This window comes from Tupaia chinensis, unplaced genomic scaffold (assembly GCF_000334495.1).
Source record: "Tupaia chinensis unplaced genomic scaffold, TupChi_1.0 Scaffold144899_1, whole genome shotgun sequence".
NCBI classification, from domain to species: Eukaryota; Metazoa; Chordata; class Mammalia; order Scandentia; family Tupaiidae; genus Tupaia; species Tupaia belangeri.
Window position 1 is genome coordinate 1,365,782 of NW_006204759.1, and position 17,451 is coordinate 1,383,232.

At 50.4% G+C, this 17,451-nt stretch overlaps 2 protein-coding genes across 9 annotated transcripts in view; both read right to left on the bottom strand.

The window, feature by feature from the left end:
* MYO1C (myosin IC) overlaps window positions 1-960 on the bottom strand; it is a 24,402-nt gene extending 23,442 nt beyond the window's left edge. Inside the window, exon 1 of the mRNA XM_006167536.3 lies at window positions 755-960. Coding sequence (XP_006167598.1) covers window positions 755-829 — 75 coding nt within the window. The 5' untranslated portion in view covers window positions 830-960. The remainder of the gene's footprint in view (window positions 1-754) is intronic.
* A 1,218-nt stretch (window positions 961-2,178) lies between these two features.
* The window catches only part of INPP5K (inositol polyphosphate-5-phosphatase K), a 30,191-nt gene continuing 14,918 nt past the window's right edge, over window positions 2,179-17,451 (bottom strand). For all 8 annotated transcript variants that reach the window (XM_027767903.1, XM_006167540.3, XM_014583850.2 and 5 more), the window contains 5 exons: window positions 5,697-5,883; window positions 4,773-4,910; window positions 4,437-4,520; window positions 4,214-4,318; window positions 2,179-4,036 (listed from right to left, as the gene is read on the bottom strand). In XM_027767903.1, coding sequence (XP_027623704.1) covers window positions 3,977-4,036; window positions 4,214-4,318; window positions 4,437-4,520; window positions 4,773-4,910; window positions 5,697-5,883 — 574 coding nt within the window. In that variant the 3' untranslated portion in view covers window positions 2,179-3,976. The remainder of the gene's footprint in view (window positions 4,037-4,213; window positions 4,319-4,436; window positions 4,521-4,772; window positions 4,911-5,696; window positions 5,884-17,451) is intronic.

A 17,451-nucleotide genomic window follows, 5' to 3' on the forward strand; every position in this document is an offset into this window, starting at 1 on the left:
GGCCGGGCCGCCGCCTGTCGTCATCCCGGGCAGGGCTCAGTCCCCCGCGCGCGCGCGCGCACCCTTCGGCCCCGCCCCAGCCAGCCTCGGCCGGGGCCCAGCCACTGCCCGCGACCAAGGAGCCTTCGTGCGGTACACTCTTCTACCAGCTCTCGGGACCAGGCGCGTCAGTCTCACACACACACACACACACACACACACACGTACACGCGCGCGCACACCCTCCTCCGGCAAAGGCTCGGCCCACTCGCTGCAATGCTATTTGGGTGGGTGCGCCTGATGGGATTCTCCCTCCTCACTAGGGCCCTTTCGCATCCCCAGAGCAAAACAGGCACTACCCTGCGCCGGACCTGGGCAGTTCTTCCCTTCCCCGGGCTTGGGCAGGGTTGCCCTGGTTCCGCGGTCTGGACGGAGAAAGGGAGGCGTTCGCTGAGCCTGTCCTTAGCGCCTGCAGCTTTACTTACACCAGTCCTTCGACCTTGGACACCTCTGTCACCTGCTTGTTCATAGCCGAGCTCACTGAGGTTCAGGGAGCTGGAGAAGAGACCCAGACCTCCGCTCTGAAAACTGCTTCTACTTGCCCATAACCCCCTTACCCTTTCCTTCTCCTTGTCCAATCGTACCCTGCCCTACCTAGGAGCAGAAACCCCTCCCTGCCGCTCAAGGCTTTGCAGAGGAGCGTACTGGAGAGGGAGCACCAGACCCCCAAGAGACATTGCCACCCTCCTTCCCAGTCCAGAGCATCCCAGCTTACAAGCTTGCAGGGCCTGTGCGGATGAACCACACGGATGATCTCCCCGGTTGGTATTAGCTCCACTTGCAGCGCCATTCTGCCCTGTGTGGAGAGCCAGCGTTCTGAGCGTTGGGGCCTCGGAGCAAAAGCTGCTGGCCTGCCTGCTGGCTCTGGCCGTTCCCAAAGCCAGGAATCTGTGGTCTCAGGCAGGGATGGCCACTTGGTTCTGCTTCAACTTCAGCCCCAGGGGATGTGGCTGGTCCAGCGCCTCAGGACACAGCTGGAGCAACCCAGGTCTGATTGGGAGGCCTCTTGGCCCGGAGGGTTGGAGCAGGAAGAGGAGGGGCTGAGGGATGGAGGAAATGCCTGTTGTCCCAGGTAACCAGAGGAGCTGATGTAGCTACCCATGGGGGACCCTGAGCTCTAGGTCAAAGGGATGGAAGCCTTTCCCCCTTTCCCATGGCTGGGCCTCTCCCACTGCCCACCGAACGTTCTCAGCTGGAGAGCACAGTGGCCACTCCCCAGGTCAGACGGGACAGCCTTTCCACAGCTGAGTGGGTCTAATTGGCACTGCCCCTCCTGCCCATTCCCCTACTGGGTTGCCTCCCACAGCAGGTGAGCCTTGAGTTTTTGAGGCCAGGGCTGCTGAGAGCTGGCCACAGGGGTTGTCAGGAGAGGCCAGAGGGTACCATGGGAAGGCCCACCTTCCCCTCTTCTGGTGTCTCAAACTCAAGATGTGAGTGGCCTCTAGCCCTGTTCATTCCTTAACTTCAACCCATACCCCAGGTGCCCTTCACTCCTAATGTTTTTTTTCCTTTTTAAATTGTTTATAAATCACAGCTGACACTTTCCTGGCCCGGGACTGAGCCCTCCAGTTTCCAGCCATTCCTTATAGGAAGTGAGAAGGGGGAAGTGGATGGGGGAAACAGACCTTTCCAGAGGGAGAGGCTGGCATGGGTAGGGCTGGAGTCCAGTGGGCCTGAACTGGCACTGATTGCTCCATGGGCAGGGACCTTCCCCCAGGCACCCTTCTCTTCCCTCCCCACAGCTTCCCCCGCCCAGGAAAGGCCAGCCAAGCTTCCTTCCTTCCTCCCGGAAGCACATCTATCCAGGGCAGGCTCATCCCCAGGCGCCACACAATGGCCCTTATCAGCTGTGGAGCCTGGCGCAGAGACCCAGCGCACACCAAGTCTCACTTATTTCCTGTTTCCACCAGCGGGTCAGGGGTGGGCCCAGAGCAGCCGTATCCTGACTGGGGCCAAGAGGAGGGAGAGCTCTCCCCTTCCCCTTTCCGCCTCTCAATCACTGCTGGCGAGAAGAGGCCCTGCAGCATGTGTGTGCACCGATTCAAGTGTAGGGAGAGGTGAGCATGTGGGGGAGAACAGGACCCCCTGGAGTCAGGAGACCTGAGACCCAGCCCCAGCTACATGAAGCAGAACGGGAGGTAGGTACAGTACTTCCATTTTATTTTATTGCAATTGTCCTAACAATAATCTTGTGGAGAGGTACATCATTCGTATTGTACAGACAACTGAGATTCCTATGTGGGGTCAGGAGGCTAGAACTCTGATTTCAACCAAGTCTCCAGACTCCAATCCTATATTTCTGGTCCTGCATGACACCACACCTGACTGTAGGGGATCATACTCCTCCTCTGAGCCTCGGTTTCCCCAACGCCAAAAGATGGGTTCTGAGCGGCAGCACCCAAGATGGCTGAGCATGTGGGAAGGAACAAAGTGAGAGGATAAGGGGTTCAGAGCTTCCGAAATGTGTTTGTTGGGGGCAGGACAGACCACCAGGGGAAACTCAGGAGGAGGGCTCTGGAGCAGCTGAGCAGAGATGGCATTCTGGACAGCTGGACCAAGAAACAAGGTTCGAGCGTAGGGTATGAGGAGGGATGACCCAGTAAGAGCACAGTAAGCACCTTTTCTGAGTTGCTAGTTCCTAGAAACCCATTCTCCTTAGCAACAGAGTAAGCACGCAACAGCACAGAAGGCAAACCCCAACTGGGCCAGAGACCTAGAGGGTCACCACCCCAGCTCATCCCTGGCCCATCAAGGTCCTATCTGCCAATCTCTGATGCAGAAAGTCTAGTCTGGATCTACAAGGCTCTTGTTCCCGGACCCCTCGGTCCCCATCATCAAGAAGTCACACACAAGCATAAAAGCTAAGCTTCTAATTATCCCGCAATGTAACAGACACAAACACAGCCAGCCATGGTTGCCAGCGGGATCACTTGGTACACATGGCTCCCAGGGTAGACTATGGACCATAGAGCGACTAGAGCCCCCCCCGGCAAGATGCAAATGGCAGGAGCAGGCACAGGCCATGTCCATAAAGCACTTAGGAGATGCCCTTCGAAGACCCGCAGGCCCAGAAACTCCAAATGTCTTCATCCTGCTCTCCCCCTGCCCTACTTCTAAGTCCCAGAGGGTCCAGAGAGGAGCAGTGCCTGGTCAATGGCTCCTGATGGTGGGGCCGATGAACTCCATCTGGCAAGGCCCATCCTGTAAAAAGTCTCCTCTCAGCCATTCCTAAGAGGGCAGGCTGGAGGCCCGGGATCTGACCCCCAGCAGCAGCTAAACTGGGGCCTTTCCAATTCTCTTGGCTCAGGCCCAGAAACTTCCTGGGTCAGATTCCATGCACATGGTAGGGAGAAGAACCCTCACTGACCTACTCGCAACTGCTACTTAAGAGCAGGGAGTCCAGACCCTCTGCTCATCCCTCCTGGGGTCCAGCTACGAGAGGCTGAGACTCCCTGGAAACCAGTGGTGCTTATGCCAGCCAGTACATGCAGCCTGACAAACGTGCATATTCTGCCTCCCTCCCAGGCACTCTGAGGCCCAAGATGGCGTGACAAGAATGCAGGCCTGTGCCAGATGGGGCACGTGCCTGGTCGGACTGCTTGGGCAGGACTGGCAGTATGCTGGGGGAAATCAAACGAGATGGAGTCTACAGGGTCCTTTCCACATCTGGTGAATTTTCTCCATCTTCAGAGTGGACAAACTAGCTGGTTCACTAAACATCTCAGCAACTAAAACATGTACTGAAGTGGCCAATTCCAGAGACCTGGACTGGACAGAGTAAGGGAGTCTGGCTAGAACGCAGTCTGGGAGGTGGGTGCTGGAAGATACTTGGCTGCCTCCTTAGGGGGCGGGGCTAGGCCCCCAGCACTCCTGGCAGCAGTAAGGCAGAGCTGGCCGCCAGCTGTGGCCTCTGCCCTGGGTTCACTCCCATCCTGGCTCAGATTCGTGGTTGAGCTTCACCCAGTGGGTCCTCCCTCAAAAAGCAGCGAAGTGGAATCTGCAGGGATAAAACAGGTGGCAGAGGAGGAAAAGCAGGCCTTTTTCCATCCCTCCCATCCCCCCATTCCCCAAGTGACAGGGCTCCACAGGTACGGGTTGGGTCCTGAGCTGTGGCTTTAGGACCAATGATAGGCTCAAGTCCTCTATGATCCCTTCCCCTACCAGCATACCTTACCTGGAAGGGTTTGCTTATCCCCACCACAGAGTTCAGATTGTTGCTGTAGTAACAGAGAAGAAACTGATCCTTCGTCTCAGGGACATCCTTGATGTCGATGTACACCTGGAGGGAGGATGGATGGGAATGAGATCAGCGCCAGGGCCCAGTGAACACGTTATCAAGCACTCTGTTCCTTCTAGGAGACAGGAGTGTTTAGGCAAGCCACCTGCTGGAGACGTACCTGGTTCAGGTTGTTGCTGAAGGAGACCTGGTTGTCCCCGACCCAGGCATAGGACACGTAGTCGTTAATGTGGCGCAGTCCCACCTGTGGGGGGGTGGGTGGGCAGTCAGTGGTTAGGGAGGCCACTGGACCTACACTAAGTCCTAAGGAGAGGACAGTCTCACTGCTGGGCCTGGCCATCATACTCTAAACCCCCTCCCACCTCACTGCTGGCCCTTATATGGGCAAGGACCCCTTGGGTGGACAAGGATGGTTCTGCCCAGCTCCCGGGAGCCCCGAGGGCAAATAAACCAGGGGCCGTTGCTGGAGGACTTTCCACCTTTCCCGCCACATCACCTTGTACAGTCCAATCCAGTCCCAGGAGCTGCAGGGAAAGCCTGGGGTTGTGGAGTAGCTGATCAACATGTCATTCTCCATGGTCCACAGGTCCTCAGACATCAGGGTGACCATTGGGGCAGACACCAATGGCTTCAGCTATACACAGATGGAGAGCATAAAAATCCCATAGCGTCAGTCCCTCCACTGGGCCCTTCTGACATGAGGCGGGAGGTGGGGGAGAGGCACCCAGAAGCAAAGAGAAAGGCCGAAGGCTTGCCAGCGGGTGGCTGGCCCTGCTAGGGAGAAGGAGGCTGAGAGTGAAGTGCGACACTGGAGCCAAGTGCTGAGAGGTGAGGATGGAAAAATGGGGGAAGTTACACAGAAGTTTAAGAAGAAGCCAGGCAACTGCTCTCAGGGCTCTGCGGTTTCTGACCCAATATCCCAAATCCAGTATTACAGGGGGATGCTCTGTGGGAACTGCTCTAAGAATGGTGTAAGAGCAGAAAACCCAGCAGGGAATGTGAAGGCTGAGGGGGCGGGCTGCAGCCCAAGGTGGCCAACACCGCCTTGGTCATAGACGGCAACAGACAAGGATGGAGGGAGCTCCTTTGCAACTTGATCCAGATAGGTCTAGGACAAATAAAAGGAAGTCCTCCTACAAACGGTAGGTAATAAGTGTAATGGAACTCATTAGCCCCAAGGGAGAGTACCAGGAGGAAATGGAAACCTACTCACAAAGGGGTCTGAACGTGTGTCTGACAGACACAGCCATCAACGGCTCCTAAGAAGAGCTGGGATACCTGACCTGAGAGGAAAAGCAATCATGTCCTGCAGGTCTCCCCTGGGGCACTGGGTGACATGAGAATCCAGGCCTGGAGGGCTTGGGGATGTGACCCCGCAGAACTGTTTCTCTGCCAAATGTCAGGCAGCTGGGAAGTTTACCTCCAAGTCAAAGGTGCCAGTGACAGGCTTGTGATCACTGATGCTGTACATCATGTGGCTGACGTAGCTCCTCAGAGACAGGCAGAAGTGGGGGGGTGGTAGTTTGGGGGTGAAGGGGCCAGCCTGGGACTGCCGCTTCAACCTCCACAGGATGCGGTCGGTCCATGCAGGTTTACGTTTCTTCTCACTAGGGTGGGGGAAGAGCAAGAAGGGGGAGAAGAGTCGGCACTAGAGCATGGCAGCAGGCAGTAGTGTCCAATAGAATCAACAGTACACTGGCCTTTGTCACACTTCGTTGGGGACCCTTTGTCTAGTTCACCTTTTTATGAATCAAATTGTGACTTAGATACATTCCTTTTTTAAGCCCTTCTTTTCTGAACAAAACCAGCAAATCAAAGAAGCTAAGGTTTGCATTTTGTATACACAATGGAACTTGAATGGGTCTTTCTTGCTTATTAAAAGTATGACCTTGGGACCAGCAGTTAGTGTAATGGCTATGTCGCTAGACTCCCATGTAGTTGACTGCAGTTTGAACAACCAGACTGGGGGGCTTAAACTCACACTGGGTGCGTGTGCACGCGTGCCCAAGATCCCGAGAGGAGAATGGAGGAGAAGGGATTGTGGCATAGCCATCCCCCCTGGGGGGTGATTTCTCGCTTTCTGTCTCTCTGTCTCTCTCTGTCTTTCTGGCGAGCGCACACACTCTATAGTAGAAACTTCGTTAAAAAAAAAAAAAACTATGACCTTAAGAAAAGGAAGAAAGTGGTGCCAACAGGTGGTGAAGTGGTTAAGGCACTGGACTCCCACATGGCTGACTGCAGTTCGAGTCCCGGACCTGGCGGATTCAAACTCACGCCGACAGGAGAACGGTGAAGGGATTGTGGCGTGGCCATCTCCTCTGACAAGTGGTTCTTTCTCTCTGTCTCTCTTTGTCTCTGGTGAGCACATGCACCCTATAGCAAAAATCTCTCTTAAAAAAGGGAAGAAAATATTTAGGGAATGCATACTATCCTATTAATATATACAAGGTATTTACGTACCTAGTAAAGATAATTTACTTTAAAAAAAAATCATCTGTAGGGAACCAGCAGTTAGCGTAATGGCTATGTCGCTGGACTCCCATGTAGTCAACCGCGGTTCGTGTCCCGGACCCGGTGGCTTAAAACTCACGCCGGGCGCATGTGCGTGCGTGCGTGCGTGCGTGCCCAAGGTCCTGAGAGGAGAATGGAGGAGAAGGGATTGCGGCATGGCCATTCCCCCTGGGGGGTGATTTCTCGCTTTCTATCTCTCTGTCTCTCTCTGTCTGGCAAGTGCACGTGCCCTATAGCAAAAACCTCTCCAAAAAAAAAAAAAATCATCTGTATTAATTTTACGTATTATTATTATTATTTAATTTGACCAGAGAAAAGACAGAGAGAGGGAAAATGAGAAAGCAAGCTGCCAGGTCTGAGACTCAAACCATGGTCAGCCTTGCGGGAGCCCAGCCCTTTAACTACTATGCTACCTACTGGCCCCAAGATCACTCACTCTTTACAAGATAGAGAAACTGAGTCTGAGAAGGGAAGTAACTTTCCCAAAGTCACATAGCTACTAAGCAGTGGCACCAGGATTCAAGACCAGGCAGCATGACCACAAAACACAAGCTTAGCCTGGTGGCCAACCCTTCTGAGGCCTCAACTTTCTCCTGTGCAAAATGCAGATAAGTAGTTACCACAATCGGGTAACACAAAAGCATATAAAATGTCCAGCACAGTGCTCGGTACCAAGTGAGCTCTCTGTGGACACTGACCATTATGAGTCCCTGCTTTCAAGAGTAAACAGAGAGAGGCCTCCACCTGATCTTCATTTCCCAGCTGCCCTGAGGAACATGAGAGGCCCCACAGTCCCTGGAAACCATGTGCTTTCTTCTTGCAGGTAACTAAAATTGCCCTAAGGCAGGCAAGTCTCTGACCTCTAGTCCAGTCCTCCCAAGGAGCTACTGGGGCGTCTCTAAGGCTGCCTGGACCCCCAGACCCCATGCTCCAAACAGAAACTGTGGGCTCCAGTTCCTGGAATCAGCAGTTGTGGTAGTGGGGAGGGCAAGACAGCTGCTGTTCTGGGTCCTCCCTCTTGGTGAACAATCCCTTTCTTGAATGAAACCAATTTGGTTTCAACCCCCATCCTACCTTACCTCCCACCCCCCTACCCCCAGATGCACCCTACCCTGGTAACCATCTCAAGCCTCTGAACCTCTGCTCAGTACTCGCTGTTGCCTGGAACACCTTTCTTCACCAGAGAGCAGCCCAGTTCCAATGCTGTCCTTGTCATATAGCCATCCCCAACCTCACCTTTCTGCTCCCAAAGACTCTGTAGCAGTGCTTACACAGTTACACTGCACTGCAACTCTGTCCTGGGCAGCACATCAGCTAGTGTGTGAACACCGGGGGCAAGGGTTGGCTCTTGGTGACTCCCATGTACCCTCAGCATTAGCACAGATCTTGGCATGCAGGTGCTCAGTAACTGCCCAAATATGAAAAAACCCAACCTCGATCTTCCTCCTCAAAAATGCCATCTAATCAGGGCCAGCAGGTGGTGTGGTGGTTAGGACACTGGACTTCCACATGGCTGACTGCCGTTTGAGTCCCACACCTGGAGGCTTGAAAATCACACCAGGCATGTGTATGCACGTCCAAAATCCTGAGAAGAGACTGAAGGAGGAGGTACTGCAGCAATCGCCATCCCCACTGGGGGTGGGCGGTGGTGGTTACTGCTCACTTTCCCTTTCTCTCTCTGAGAACACACACATCCTGTGGCAAAAAAAAAAAAAAAAAAAAACTTAAAAAAAAGAGAGCCATATATATATATATATATATTTAAATTATTATTAAATTTTATTTATTCATTCATTTATTTTTAATTTGACAGAGAGAGAGACACAGAGAGAGAGAGAGAAAGAGGGGAAGTGAGAAAGCAAGCCACCAGACCTGGGACTCGACCCATGATAAGCCATGTGGGAGTGTCCAGCTCCTTAACCACCATGCCACCTGCTGGTCCCCAGCCATATATATATATTTATGATAGAGTATGTGTGCTTCAAAGAGAGGGAGGGAGAAAGCCCCTTGATAGGGTCTCGACACATGGCAAGGCCCTTTCCTCAGCCCTCCAGCTCTTCAGGTCCTCCTTGGGTGCCTGATGTGTTTGCAGGCCAACCTGGGGATCCAGACCTGAGGTTGGCCACGTGGCTTCCAGTCTTGCCAGGCACTTGCATTATGGCTGTGTCACAGTGGAGGGGCCTATCTGTAACGTCCACTGTTATATTCTTGGTCAGTTTGAAATATTTTGCCTCCTGCTTTGTTCAATTACTGTTTCAAATAAACACTTCCACTGTACCGTCGTTTCAGCGCCAGCACGTCAGTATTCCAGCAATTGAGGAGAAAGGTGTTGTGGAGATGAACTCAGATTCTAGAATCTGAGACCAGTTGGGGGAAGGTGCTATTGTGTTCATTAAGAGTTATGAGCCCTTGGGCAAGTGACTTCACCTCTCTGAGCCTCAGTTTCTTCAACTATAAGATAGGGAGATAACACTACTTACTTCAAAGAACGACTCTGAGATTAAAGAAATTAAGGTGCGTCAAGGGAGTGGTCAAGCAGTAACTGGCTAAACCATGATCTGCTTGTCAGCTCTTTGGCTCATTTCCAACCTCTCATTCTCCGAAGAGTGTTCCGAGGACACTGGAATGTGGTATTCCCACCCGAGACTACTGACACTGACTTCTTGATTTCATTTTGGACATCCGGTGCCTAGCAATACTTAAAACTAGGTAATAACTTACACTAACATACCTTCTCCCTCTCAAAGCATTCCTGGCCCCCAACATCCCCTGGACGTTGCTGTCACACATTTGCTGTCACATCAGGACCTTCCCTAGTCCTGACCACAGCCTGTCTCTACTTTCTCCTAAGTACCTTTCAGCGCATCCCTCCTTTTCTCTCTTTCTGTGGTCTAGTCTTGGTCAATCTCTCTGTTTTTTTTTTATTTTTGGAGAGGTTTTTGCTATAGGGTGCGTGTGTTCTCCAGACAGAGACAGACAGACAGAAAGAAAGCAAGAAATCACCCCCAGGGGGGATGGCCACACTGCAATCCCTTCTCCTCTATTCTTTTCTCGGGATCTTGGGCACGCACGCACACACGCCTGGTGTGAGTTTTAAGCCACCAGGTCTGGGACGCAAACCGTGGTCAACTACATGGGAGTCTAGCGACATAGCCATTACACTAATTGCTGGTCCCCCCTGTCTTTTTTTTTTTTTTTTAAAGAATTATTTACTTAACTTCATTTGTTTATTTTAATTTTGATCAGAGAGGGTCAGTGAGAGAGGGAGGGAGAGGGGAAGTAAGAAAGCAAGCTGCCAAGTCTGGGACTCAAACTGTGGCCAGCCATGTGAGAATCCAGTGTCCTTAACCACCATGATGCCAGCCAGCCTCTACTCCCTTTTTTCAAGAAAGAGATTTTTGTTATAGGGTGTGTGTATGCACCATAGAGAGACAGAAAGCAAGAAACCACCCCCGGGGGGATGGCCATGCCACAGTCCCTCCTTCATTTTCCTCTCGGGATCTTGGGCATGCATTTGCCTAGCATGAGTCTATTTTTTTTTTTTAGAATTATTTAACTTTATTATTTAACTTGACCAAAGAGGGAGAAAGTGAGAGAGTCAAAGTGAGAAAGCAAAGCTGCCAGGTCTGGGAGTAGAACTGTGGTCAGCCACGTGGGCATCTAATGCCCTTAACCACCACACCACCCACCGGTCCCGAGTCTTTTTTTTTTAAATTATTTTATTTAACTTTATTTATTCATTTTAATTTGACCAGAGAGGAAAAGAATGAGAGAGAGAAAGAAAGTGAGAAAGCAAGTTGCCGGGTCCAGGACTTAAACCACAGTCAGCCATGTGGGAGTCCAGCACCCTTAACCACACCACTTGCCAACTCCCTCTTTTTCTTAAAAAAATTATTCTATATTATTTATTATTATATTTTTAAATAATTATTTTATTTAACTTTATTAATTCATTTTAATTTGACCAGAGAAGGACAGAGAGAGAGAGAGAGAGAAACCTGCCAGGTCCAAGACTCAAACCGCTGTCAGCCATGTGGGAGTCCAGCACCCTTAACCACCACGCCACCTGCCAGTCCCATTATTATTATTATTTTAAATATGACCAGAGACACACAAAAAGAGGGAAGGAAAGTGAGAAAGCAAACCACCAGGTCTGGGACTCAAGCCGTGAATTATCATATGGGAGTCCATCACCCCAAGCACCAAGCCACCTGCCAACCCCCGAGCATGAGTTTTAAGTTGCCACGTCTGGGAATCGAACTGTAGTCAACTACTTGGGAGTCCAGCAACATAACCATTATGCCTTGTGCTGGTCCTCAGTTCCCTTTTTTTTTTTATAAAAAATTTGCCAGACAGCACATGAGCTTGCTGGAGAGAAACAGAGAGAAGGAAAGTGAGAAAGTATCCCCTATGGGGAATGGTTACACTACAATTCCTTCTCCATTTCTCCCTCCTCTCAGGATTTTGGGCACGTGTGCATATACACTTGGCAGAAATCACCCCCCCGGGGGGATGGCCATGCCGCAATCCCTTCTCCTCCATTCTCCTCTCAGGATTGTGGGCACGCATGCACACATGTCCAATATGAATTTAAGTCACCAGGTCCAGGACTCGAACCTCAGTTGGCTACATGGGAGTTCAGCGACATAGCCATTACACTAACTGCTGGTCCTCCTGGCATGGTTTTTGAGCCAGTGGGTCTAGGACTCAAACTGCACGGCCCCCCCCGCCCCCAGCTGCATCCCCTGGCTCCCACTGGATGCAGTTTTGTCTCCATGGTAACACTAATCCCAACCTCAGTCTCAGAACCAAACCCCCTCGAGCTGGGAGCTGGGCTGGCCTTCAGGATCTGCCCTTCGCATGGTCGGCGTGAGAGGGCCACAAGCCAATAAAGTGATGATTGAATCAAATGAAGCAATGAAAAGAAACTATCTTTTTTTTTTTTTTTTTTTTTGGGGGTTTTCCCTTTACGCCAGACAGACAGAAAGAGACATAGAGACAGAAAGCAAGAAATCACCCCCTAGGGGGGATGGTCACGCCGCAATCCCTTCTCCTCCATTCTCCTCTCGGGATCTTGGGCACGCATGCACATGCGCCCGGCGTGAGTTTTAAGCCACTGGGTCCAGGATGCGAACCGCGGTCGACTATGTGGGAGTCCAGCGACATAGCCATTACGCTAACTGCTGGTTCCCAAAAGAAAATATCTTCAAAGAATATTGAAACTAAAGTTTCTTTAGAGAATACTAAAAACAGAGCATCTTCAAAGAGTACTGAAAATAAAGATATCGCTGTTAATCTACAATCTGACCCATGGTTGTCTTCTTAAAAACAAGCACAGGTGAAATGAGCCAAAAAGCAGTCATTACAAAGCAGAAGAAAAGTAATATTGCCTTCAGAATATTGATAAATTGTCAGAATCAACAGATGATGAGGGTGAAGCCACCAATCACAAAGAAAATGATGACAGTAGGGGACCAGCAGTTGGCATAATGGCTAAGTCACTGGACTCCCATGTTGTCGACCATGGTTCGAGTCCCAGACCTGGTGGCTTAAACTCATGCCAGGTGCGTGTGCGTGTGTGCCCAAGATCCCAAGAGGAGAATGGAGGAGAAGGGACTGCGGTGTGGCCATAGCCCATGGGGGGTGATTTCTTGCTTTCTGTCTCTCTCTCTCTTTCTGGTGAGTGCATGCACCCTATAGCAAAAACCTATCCAAAGAAACCAACAAACCAAAAAACCCCAATTAATGGCAGAATTCCTGAGAGTGGAAATGTGCCGAGACTACCATCTGGCAAAAAATTTATGTCAGATGAGCCTACTCTATGAACCAGAAAATCCTGAGACCAGGAGTTTTTCTCTCTTATTGATGAAATGTTGCTGATGGAGAAAGCACAGAATCTTGAGGAAGAGGATGAAGATAGTGAACGTGACAGTAGCGGTGAGAGTGAAGGGGAAAGCAGCGAGGATCTGAGTAAGGAGGGCTCTGATAAGTGTGAGTGAGGATGGGTCATAAATGTTGCTATGGTGGTTTAAGTTTCATGTATTTTTCTTAATGTGTATTTTGCAAATATAAAAAGACCTGAAAAAAAAAACAAAACACAAAAAACAAAAAACGCCAAAAAACCCTGCATAGTCAGCTCCCTTAACCACCATGCCACCAGCTGGGCCTCCAGTTCCCCATTTCTAATAAAAGCAGCTAACAATTGGGCCCTTCTATGCACTGGGCACTGTGGTAAGGCGTCTCCTGGACTGTTCTAATTTCTCCGACAATCTTGTGTAACAGGTCACATTTGTCTCCTTCCACAGGACACTGAAGTTCTGGGCAGCTACCTGTCCAGGTAGAGGCCAGATGCTTGCCCAGGTCTGCTGACCACGAAGAAGTCTGAGTTCCTTCCACAGTGCTCCAGCCTTCTCCCGCTAGTCTTGTTGAAATCCATTCACAGCAGCAGAGCTAATTCGTAAGCATTACAGTAGGGCCTCATTAATGCTTTTTGGTTGAGTGCTTGTGAATGAGTACCCAATATTGTTTTTGAAGATGAATTAGGATGCCTTTACTTAAAAAAAAAAAAATTAAAACCAAATAGCTCTGCAAGATTCCCTTAATAATCTAAAAAGCAAGGACCAGCAGTTAGTGTAATGGTTATGTCGCTGGATTCTCATATAGTTGACTGTTGTTCAAGTCCCAGACCCAGTGACTTAAACTCACTGGGCATGTGTGCGTGTGTGCCCGAGATCCTGAGAGGAGAAAGAAGGAGAAGGGATTGCAGTGTGGCCATCCCTCCTGGGGGTGATTTCTCCCTTTCTGTCTCTCTGCCTCTCTCTTTCTTTCCGGCGAGTGCATGCGCCCTATAGCAAAAACCTCTCAAAAAAAAAAAAAAAAGAAAGAAAGAAAGAAAAAAGAACCTGAAAAACTAGATTCCTGTGGCCTAGTGGTTAAGGGAGTAAGATCCCATGTGGCCGACTGCATGGGCTTGAAACACACACTGGATGGCATGGAGAAATGGAGAAGGGATTGTGGCATGATCATGCCCCATGGAGGGGGGTGTTTTCTCCCTCCCCCTCACTAGTGAGTGCATATACCTCCTGGCACACACATACAAAAAAAAAAAAAAATCTGAAAAACTTGGCCAATTACCGAGCAATTGGTGTGGTGGTTAAGGTGCTGGACACTCCCACATGGCTGACTACAGTTCAAGTCCTGGACCTGGCAGCTTACTTTCTCACTTTCCCTCTCTCTCTCTCTGGTCAAATTAAAATAAAATGAATGAATAAATAAAATTAAGTAATTTAAAAAAATTTTTTAAGAAATATTTTATTTAACTTCACTTACTTATTTTAATTTGACCAGAGAGGGATAGAGTAAGAGAGAGAGGGTAGAGAGAAAGTGAGAAAGCAAGCCACCAGGTCCGGGACTTAAACCGCGATCGGCCATGTGGGAGTCCAGCACCCTTAACCAACATACCACCTGCCGGCTCCTAAAATTAAATAATTCTTTTTTGGGGAAGGTTTTTGCTATAGGGTGTGTGCGCTAGCCAGAAAGAGACAGAGAGAGAGATTGAAAGCGAGAAATCACTCCCCCCAAGGGGGATGGCCACGCCACAATCCCTTCTCCTCCATTCTCCTCTTGGGATCTTGGGCATGCATGCACACACACCCAGTGTGAGTTTAAGCCACCGGGTCCAGAACTCGAACTGCGGTCAGCTGCATGGGAGTTCACGACATAGCCATTATGCTAACTGTTGGTCCCAAAATTAAATAATTCTTTACATGCCTCACTGAACTTGGGACCACAGTTCATCTGTCAGGCATTTTGCATCTCTGGGACACAAGTCTTCACAAGATTTGAGGGGGCCAGCAGTCAGTGTAATGGCTGTGTCGCTGAACTCCCATGTGGTTCGAGTCCTGGACCCAGCAGCTTAAACTCATGCCAGGCGCGTGCGCATGCGTGCCCAAGATCCTGAGAGGAGAATGGAGAAGAAGGGATTGAGGCGTGGCCATCCCCCCTGGGGGGTGATTTCTTGCTTTCTGTCTCTCTCTGTCTTTCTGGCAAGTGCATGCGCCCTACAGCAAAAACCTCTCCAAAGGAAAAAAAAAAGATTTGAAAACATGCTCTGCTCCTTCCCCACAGAGCTGTTCCCTGGGTTTATAATGGTGACTGTAACAAAACCCCAGTACAATCCCTGACTTTAACAGGATTTCCTGTCTGCCCTCAGCCCTTTCACCCTCCCTTGTAATGGAGCTAACCTCGCTTCTCATTACATCTTGGCTCAGAACCCTGCAGTGGCTGCCTGAAGCTGTGTCCCATCCCCTGCATGCACATCACCCACAGTCACTTCATACAGGGGAGACAGGCCAGTCCCTGCTGGGTCAGGATCACCTCAAGGTTTCTCTCATCACGATGCTGACTGATGGGAGTGTGTCCAGCCCTTCTCTGTCTAAGTCTGCTCCCTCCTCCAAGACAGTCTCCTTGACAAGTCTGACCCACGCCTGCTGGCTTCAGCTGCCAGCCTCATTCCCACTTGTTCCAACCTCCTTCGGCACTTGTGCGCACTGTTCTAGAACCGTCTACTGGCTAATTCCTGGGCTTGATAGTGTTTATTTGGATCTCTTTGCCATGGGTGGGTCCCTCTGCTAAACTGACTGCTTTTTAAATACCATGTCTATTCCTTTTATCTTTTCGGGCTCCCATTTCAAACATATGCAGGCACTGTGCTACATACCAGGGACAGTTATAAATCAGATTCAGTCTCTACTCTCCGGGCAGTCATGGTCAGCAAGAAAGGCACTGTCTTAAAGAACTGCTGGAAGCAGGGCTTGGTGGCAGCACAGGGCATGAGAGGAAGTCTCAGGGGAGGGGTCGGGGAAAGATTCCTAGGAAAGATAATGTCTGTTTCAAGGATGAATTAACAGTTTGATTAGAAACGAATGTCTCTGTTCTCCAGGTGGGCTCGGTCCCTGGCTGCCATAGGAACTTCTGGCTGCCTCTGGCCTCTGATCTCTAACGAGAATATTTCAACTGTGATGCCCTGTGTTCTTGACCAGACATTCCTTCATGGATGTGGAGTCATTATAAACTTGAGTTCAAATTCTTGCTCAAGAGCCAACTGATGGCACAGTGGTTAGGCGTTTGGATTCCACATGGCTGACTGCATAGTTCAACTCCTGGATCCAGCAGCCTGAAAAAGAAGCCAGGAACATGTGCGTGCATGCCCAAAAACTCCCAAGAGGAGAACGAGGAAGGGATTGTGGCCATCTGTCACTGAGAGAGTGCTTTCTCACTTTCCCCCTCTCCATCTCTCCTTCAAGCGCAGGTGCCCTATAGCAAAATTACAAACAAAAAAACAAAACTTGCTTGACTGCCAAATCTGTTATTAACTTAGTCATTCCCTTTCTTGATTTGTAAAGCAATAATAGTGGAGTCTACCCAATGAGGACGCGATGAGAGCCACATGAGGAGGTGCAGCCCCAATCTTCCCAGTGCCTGGCACAGGCGAGTGCTCAGTGTTAACCACAGTAAGCTACCACGCGGAGGTAAGTATCTGCCGCCTCTCTAGCAAGCGTCTGCCATCTTGTAGCTGGCTCTCCGTTTGTTGCTACTGCTAAGAGTGACTGAGAATTCTGAGGCTATGGCCTAGAGTACAATACTACAGAATCCAGAGAATCAGCTCTCAGTCCCAGCTCTGCCACTCACTGGCTGAGACACCAGGGAAGTCCTTTAACACCTCTGAGCCCCTCTACCCTGTCTGACCCTGCCAACTAGTCTGGACCCAGCTGTCTGCAATGTCTCCCACTCACCTGGTTGTCTCCCTACTGTAACGTGGGGTAAAAGAGACTCCTGGCCACATGGCCAGTCAGCAGTTCTCTTTTGGCTGGTGAGTGAGGTTCTCAAGTCAAGAGATCCTAGTCCCTAGGGTCCCTGGTAGAGATCCTAGCCCCAGCCTGCCCCCTTGAAGCCTTACAGTTTCCACAAGAACTCTCGTTTCCATAGACGGCTGCAGGAAGGCGGTCTCTAAAGCTGTGGTACTGGAGCCAGCAGGCCAGCCAGAGCCTGCCCTCTTACCTCCTTTCCTGCCCACTCTTGCCCAGGCTGGGCCCTGTCTCCAATGTTCGCTATCTCTTCTTGTGTGAACTGTCTTGGCCACGATCCCATCTCCTCTTGCACCACATTCCTGAAATGACTTACCCTCTCCCCTTTCTTGGCGGGACATTCGGCTCTGCCACACCACTTCAAGAACTGAGCTTACAAGTCTACTTCTTATCCTGATCTGGCTGTAGAGAACCTATTCACCCCGTCAATCCTGCTAGAGGCCAGTGGAAGGGTATGGTGGTTGAGGCACTGGACTCCCACATGGCTGACTGTAGTTTGAGTCCTGGACCTGGATTACTTTTTTTTTTTTTAGAGATTTTTGCAGTAGGGAGTGTGTGTTCGCCAGAGACAGAGAAAGAGAGACAGAAAGTGAAAAATCACTCCTGGGGGGGATGGCCACACTGCAATCCCCTCTCCTCCATTATCCTCTTAGGATCTTGGGCATGCATGCACACATGCCTGGCATGAGATTTAAGCAGCTGGATCCAGGAGTTGAACTGTGATTGACTACGTGTAAGGCCAGTGACATAACCATTAGACCATCTTCTGGTCCCCCTGGCTTACTTTTGTGCTTTTCC